Raw genomic sequence first — 6,924 nt, forward strand, 5'->3', positions numbered from 1 at the left:
TAAGGACCCAATGAGCAAGATGGAGGTTTGTCAAAATTGTCTTCATCAATAAGGAATTGTCAATCACCTTCAAGAATTTTTACTTGTAAATAATAAAGTTCACTATGAAAGAAGTGAATGTGCAGGATGAGAACACAGGTTCCAAATCTGAGTGTAGCGTGTGGGTCAAGTGTAAAACAATGTGGCCTATCTGCACAGCATGTTGAAAAGTGTATTTCTTTAAACAAATTGTCACATTGAACATCTGTTGTAAGAAAGGCTAAAGATTTAAAGATTCACAGATATTTTCAAAGTATTTACTGTGTGGGAAAAGTGTCCATCACATGATCTTTGTCTTTCAGTACTTGGTCAGGGTATTGGATACAAGGTAAAGAAAGTCCTCTGTTTTTTCTTCAAGATTACTTGGCCAGTCACAGGATTACTCCCTGTACCATGTGCAAGGTTAGAAATAAGAGGCTGGGGCAAATAACTGCTTGCCTGAAGAGCTGGTGAAGATGAGAAGGCTTCAGTCACTTGTTCAGCATAGAGAGTTTGGGGCACCTGTTTACTGTGTTTGTTTATTACACAGCTTTAATCAGTTTATTTTTACACTAGCAAGGACAACTAGTAGATCTGTACTCTCTCTTGTCTGACCATAGGAAGTCATTTAAGACTCCACTCCAACCTGCAGGCAACAACCCATTATGCCTGAAGATAGATTGCAGATCCTAATCACTTACTGCAGTTCAGTTTAAAGAAAATTACCTGTCACAATTGACTACCCATACCACTATAACCACACCTTAATCTGTGGTGATCAATCTTTTGGACCTTTATAAGATACCTCTTTGGAGGTTTATACTTTACGTAGTGTATTTTCTTCTTTGAAAGCACATTTACTGTTAACAAATAAATGTTTTTTTCTAAACAAACACTTGTGCAATTGATTCTGACTCTGATAATTGATTTCAGAACTTCACCAGCACTGGATTTAACTGGTGGCTGTATTTATTCATGCACCCTTTCTTGGTTTGGATATAACATCTGCAACTTTTTGGTCTTTGCACCACCTCCTGACTCTGAGGTTCTTAGTGATGTGGTACTACTGTTTGGATTTTATCCTGCACATTGGGAATGCGAAAATTCAGCTTTTGTTAAGATGGGACAAGAGGCGGCAGTCGATCTTCACTTTCTTCTTTGTCATTTTAGGGAACAGATTAATCGTGTTAAAGACTCTGATGACGTTCCCATGGTACTGGTTGGAAACAAGTGTGACCTTCCATCACGCACTGTGGACACAAAGCAAGCCCAGCAATTGGCAAAGAGTTATGGAATCCCATTCGTAGAAACATCAGCCAAAACAAGACAGGTATAAGGCTACCTTTAAAAGAATGAGAATAGATTGGAAGGTCGTGTACAGCAATTAGTGTTTGTGAGAAGAAGAACTTCTTGAAAAAGAACTTGTTACTCAATCTGCTAAGTTCCTCCAGCATTTTGTATGTATTGCTCAAGATTTTCAACATTTGCAGAAACACTTGTGGTTAATTTAACCTATGCGTCAGTTTCTGAAATGGCCATAGTGTGGAAACGGGCCCTTCAGCCCATCTAGTCCATGCTGATTAAGAGTCCCTCTTGCCCTCACGTGGCCCACGTCACTTTGAACCTTTCCTATCCACGTACTTGTCAACTGTCTTTTTATTGTTAATATACCTACTTCAACCACTTCCTTTGACAGCTTGCTCCATTTCAGTCCTTGTTGATCTTTTCAACACCCTCTCTAGCTTCATCACACCCTTTTTATAGTATGGCGATCAGAATTGCATTCCATGTTCCAGCTATGGTCCTGGCAAGCTTTTTTTGTATAGCTGTAATATAGCACCCCAACTCTTCTGCGCGATGGTCCATCCAACAAAAGTAGGCAATGCATCTTCACCATGTTGTCTCTCAGGGAACTATCTACTTGTATCCCTATGTCTAAGTTTGACATTGTTTCCCAGGGTCTAGTCAATCTCTGTACCTGTCCTGCCCCGGTTTTGCTTCTCAAAATGCATCCCTGCACGTATCCGAGTTAAATTTCATCTTTCATTCCTTTGCTCAGGTTCCCAGTTGATCCAGATCCAGAGACAATCTTCATTCTCCTCTTGATAACCAACTTTGGTGTCATCTGCAAATCTACTAACTATGCCTTGTACATTCCCATGAAAATTGTTGATATAGATGACAAACAGCAATGGGCCCAGCTCTGACCCCTGAGGCACACCACTAGTCATGCCATCTATGTTCTCATGTGAGTTGATATTAATGTGTCAATCAACAGGGATAAAGTACTGACCCCTATGGCCACAGGCTTCCAATAAAATAAACAACTCTGACTCCTTCCACCAATCCAGTTGGCTAACTCGCCCTGGGTCTTGTGTGATCTCACTTTCTACACCAGCAAACCCACCCACACAATTTGGGACCTAGGTAAAGTTAAAATAGGCAACATCCACTGCTCTGCTGTCATCAATCCTCTTGGTCACCTCTTCAAAACAAAAAGTTGATCTAATCAGTGAGACATGATTCCGCATATACAAAACTCATCTGTCCCTGCCATTTCAAATGCAGGTAGGCTCTATGTCTCAGAACCCTCTCCAGTAACTCTCCCATGATTGATATCAAGCTCACTGACTCACCATGGTCAAGGAAGATACAAAAATCTCTGCTGGCTGTTTCTGCTCATTTCCCACAACATGCTTGGATATGTCCTGCAGATTCATCCATTTTTTTTTACACCTCAGGACTGCTAGTTCATCCTCTTTCATAAGACTGATTTTTAATGCGAACAAGTCAAAAGCAATTCCCTTTTGGGCAGTCAGATTCTTTTGGGACATGTACAGTAAATAACAGGGACATTGAAATACTGAGATACATAGAATAGCAGCACTGGACCGGACACTTGGTGTAGTGCAGACTTTAAAGCAGATTTATACTTCCCTGCCCATATCTGTAATTGATCCATATCCTGCCATATTATTTGACAGTCCCTCATGCTTATCACAACACCTCCGCACTTGGTGTAACCTGCAAATTTGCTATCCACCCATCTTCATTTTCATCCAAATCATTGACGCACATCACAAATAATAGAGGTCCTTGTGGAATACCAATGGCTACAGACCTCCAGCCAGAATAGCAACCTTTCACCTTTACTCTGTGCGCAAGCCAGTTCTGAATCCAAACTTGGATTCCTGGCTCCCAGACATCTTTATCTACTGAATCAACTTAGCACGAGGAGCCATATCAAATGCCTTACTAAAGTCCATGTAGATGATGTCTTTGGCCTTACCCTCACTAAGCTTCCCTCTCACTCCTTCAGGTTTGTAAGACAAGACCTTCCCTGCACAAAGTGATGCTCACTGTCCCTCTGCAGTTCATGCCTTTCCAAGTGTGCGTATATTCTGTCTCTCAGTATCCTCTCCAGTAGCTTCCCTACCACTGATGTGAGGCTCACGGACCTATAATTACTTGAATTATTCCTATTTCCCTTCTTGAACATCAGCATAACATTTGCTACAATCCAGTCCTCTGGGACCTCACCAGTTGCTTTAGTGAAGACACAAAGATCTTTGTCAAAGCCACAGCAATCTCCTCACTTACTTCTTTCTGGGATATACAGCATCAGGCCCTGGGGACTTGTCCACATTAATATTTTTTAGAAGACCAAGTACTACCTCCTCAATCTCAAAATTTCCCAGCACATTGGCTTGCTCTGCTCTATTTTCACTACCCTCCAATCTTTCTCAGTAAATGCTGATACAAAATACCAAACACAAATTCCCGCCTTTATCCATGAGTAGATCTTAGATATCCTCTCTTTGTTAAATGCCTTGGGATTCTCATTGTCCCTGGTTGCCAGGGCATTTTATGGTTCCTTTTGGCCTTGCTAATTGCCTGTTTGAGTGCCTCCCGTTATCTTTATACTGAATTGAATTGGCTTTATTTTGTGCATCCTTCACATACTTGGGGAGTAAAAATCTTTACGTTACTTCTCCTTCTAAATGTGCAATTACAGTAATTTATAATAATTTCTAATAAATAGAACAGTCAATGTAACATAGAAATACACTCAAATCAGCATGAGTTCATCATTCTGATGGCCTGGTGGAAGAAGCTGATGTGGGGCTTGGTGGTCTTGGCTTTTATGCTGCTGTACTGTTTCCCAGATGGTATCAGCTGGAATACATTGTAGTTGTTGTGACTTGGGTCCCCAATGAGCCTTTGGGCTGTTTTCTCGCACCTGTCTTTGTAAATATCCTGAATCATGGGAAGTTCACAGCTACAGATGCGTTGGGCTGTCCACAGCACTTTCTGCAGAATCCTGTGATTAAGGGAGGTACAGTTTCCATACCAAGCAGTGATAGAGCCAGTCAGGATGTTCTTATTTGTGCCCCTATAGAAAGTTCTTATTATTTGGGGGCCCATACCAAACTTCATCAACCATCTGAGTTGAAGGAGGCACTGTTGTGTTTTTCACCACACAGTTGCCGTGTACAGAGCAAGTGAGATCCTCAGTGATGTGGATGCCGAGGAACTTAAAGCTACAAGGCCCAGTCTGATTTTAGCTTCCTAAGCCTTGCATATGCTTCCTTTTCCTTCCTGACTAAATTTAGAACCTCTTAAGTCAACCAAGACCATCCTTGCTCTTCTTACTGGAACATGTTGATCATGAACTCTAATCAGCTAATCTTTAAATAACTCCCACATGTTAGACATGGACTTGTCCAACAGCAACTGCTTGCAATCAATGCCAGTAGCTCCTGTTTCGTCCTGTCGTGATTTGCCCTCCCCAATTTAGTATCTTCCTGCAAGATCCATTTTTATCCTTGCCCATGCCTATCTTAAAACAACTAAAGAGTTGTGCCCTAAATATTCACCCCACTATCAGATCTGTTACCAGCCCAGCTTATTACCTGAAACTGGGTCTACTATATTCCTTCCTCTAGCTTGACTCTCCAGTTTCAAGAATATCCCTTGGATTCATTTGCTGAAGAAATCCCACCCCATCCAAGCCCTTTATATTAAGAAAGCACAAACCCATAGGTCCCTGAAAGTGGCGATATAGGTGAATAAGGTATTGAAAAAGGCATTTGCTATGCTGGACTTAATAGGCAGAGGCACTGAAGTTGGAATATTATGTTGCAGTTGTACAAAATATTACTAAGGCTGCCCTGATCTGTAACTGATCCATATCCTGCTGTATTCTTTGATAGTCGCTCATACTTACCAAAAATCTTCCAATCTTGGTGTAACCTGCAAACCTGCTATCCACCCATCTACATTTTCATCCATATCATAGATGTACATCACAAACAACAGGAGTCCCAGTTCTGGCCCCCACACTTTAGGGTAGTGGTCATCAACCTTTGTAATCCCAAGATCCCCTACCTCGGCCTTAGTGAAAGGCAAGATCGGCCCCAGATCAATTAGTTACATGCATGCACACCGGGGCAGAAAGAACGGAACTAAAACCCTGCAACCCAGAAACAATCTCTCAACGGTATTTGTGTATTTATTTTTCATTTTTTTCGGGATCTACTGGGAAACTCTCAAAGAGTGACCAGTCGATCATGATTGATGGGTTGCCGACCACTACTTTAGGAGAATGTAGGAGGAATAGAGGGAGTGCAGAAGAGATTCACCAGGATCCTTCCTGGAATAGAAGGCTGAAGTAATGAAATGAGATTTGATAGGCTGGGCTTTCTCACTGGAATGTAGGGTGCTGAGGTGTATTAAAATTAGCAGGGGTATAGATAGGACATAGGCCAAAATTTGGTCATCCAACCGATAGAGTCTGCTCCACCATTCTGTCATGGCAGATACTTTTTTCAACCCTGTTCTCCTAGCTTCTCCCTGTAACTCTTAACCATTTTGCCAATTAAACTATCAATCTTTGCCTTAAATACATCCAATGATTTGGCCTCCAAAGCCCTCTAAAGCAATAAATTCCACAGATTCATCATCATCTCCATTTTTAAAAGCACCCCTTTTTATTCTGAAGATCTGTTCTCAGATCCAAGAATCGCCTACTAATGGAAATATGACAGATAGACGGACATACTTTATTGATCCCGGGGGAAATTGGGTTTCGTTACAGTCGCACCAACCAAGAATAGTGTAGAAATATAGCAATATAAAACCATAAATAATTAAATAATAAGTAAATTATTCCAAGTGGAAATTCCAGCCTATTGGCTCAGGGTGTCTGACACGCCGAGGGAGGAGTTGTAAAGTTTAATGGGCACAGGCAGGAATGACTTCCTATGATGCTCAGTGTTGCATCTCGTTGGAGTGAGTCTCTGGCTGAACGTACTCCTGTGCCTAACCAGTACATTATGGAGTGGATGGGAGACGTTGCCCAAGATGGTATGCAACTTGGACAGCATCCTCTTTTCAGACACCACCGTCAGACATGGACATGCACTCCATGTCCATTCTGTCCAGGCCTTAGTATTCCGTAGGTTTGAATGGATCCTCCCTCGTACTTCCAGGAATTGCAGGTCGGTGAGCCTGACGTCAGTGTGGCTAAGTTATAGGAATTGAATCTAAGGGATAGGAACTACCAGTGTCTAGATAGACCAAGGTCTAATTAGGGAAATCATGTCTGACAATCCCTTAAATTTTCAAGGAGGTAACAAATAGGATAGATGGGGATAGGGCAGTTGCTGTTATCTAAATGCACTCTAGAAAGAGTGCCTTTGACGAGGTCTCTCATGGCAGGATAGTTCAAAAGGTTAGATTGCATGGAATCCAGGGAGTGCTAGCTAATTGGATTGATAAATGGCCTAATGGTTCTTTATGTTTGTTATAGCAGGGGTGGGCGGGGATAAGTTCCCACTACTTATTAAATACTCCCAACGGCATGCACCTCAAATAGCCTCTGACAACTAAGTCCAGCTCCCAACC

At 41.8% G+C, this 6,924-nt stretch overlaps 1 protein-coding gene across 3 annotated transcripts in view; it reads left to right on the forward strand.

Annotated features, from left to right (window-relative positions):
• The window catches only part of LOC132383108 (GTPase HRas-like), a 39,557-nt gene that overhangs the window by 28,941 nt on the left and 3,692 nt on the right, over positions 1-6,924 (forward strand). For all 3 annotated transcript variants that reach the window (XM_059953907.1, XM_059953908.1, XM_059953909.1), the window contains exon 4: positions 1,189-1,348. In XM_059953907.1, the coding sequence (XP_059809890.1) occupies positions 1,189-1,348 (160 nt within the window). The remainder of the gene's footprint in view (positions 1-1,188; positions 1,349-6,924) is intronic.

Source organism: Hypanus sabinus, chromosome 29 (assembly GCF_030144855.1).
Source record: "Hypanus sabinus isolate sHypSab1 chromosome 29, sHypSab1.hap1, whole genome shotgun sequence".
Taxonomy (NCBI): Eukaryota; Metazoa; Chordata; class Chondrichthyes; order Myliobatiformes; family Dasyatidae; genus Hypanus; species Hypanus sabinus.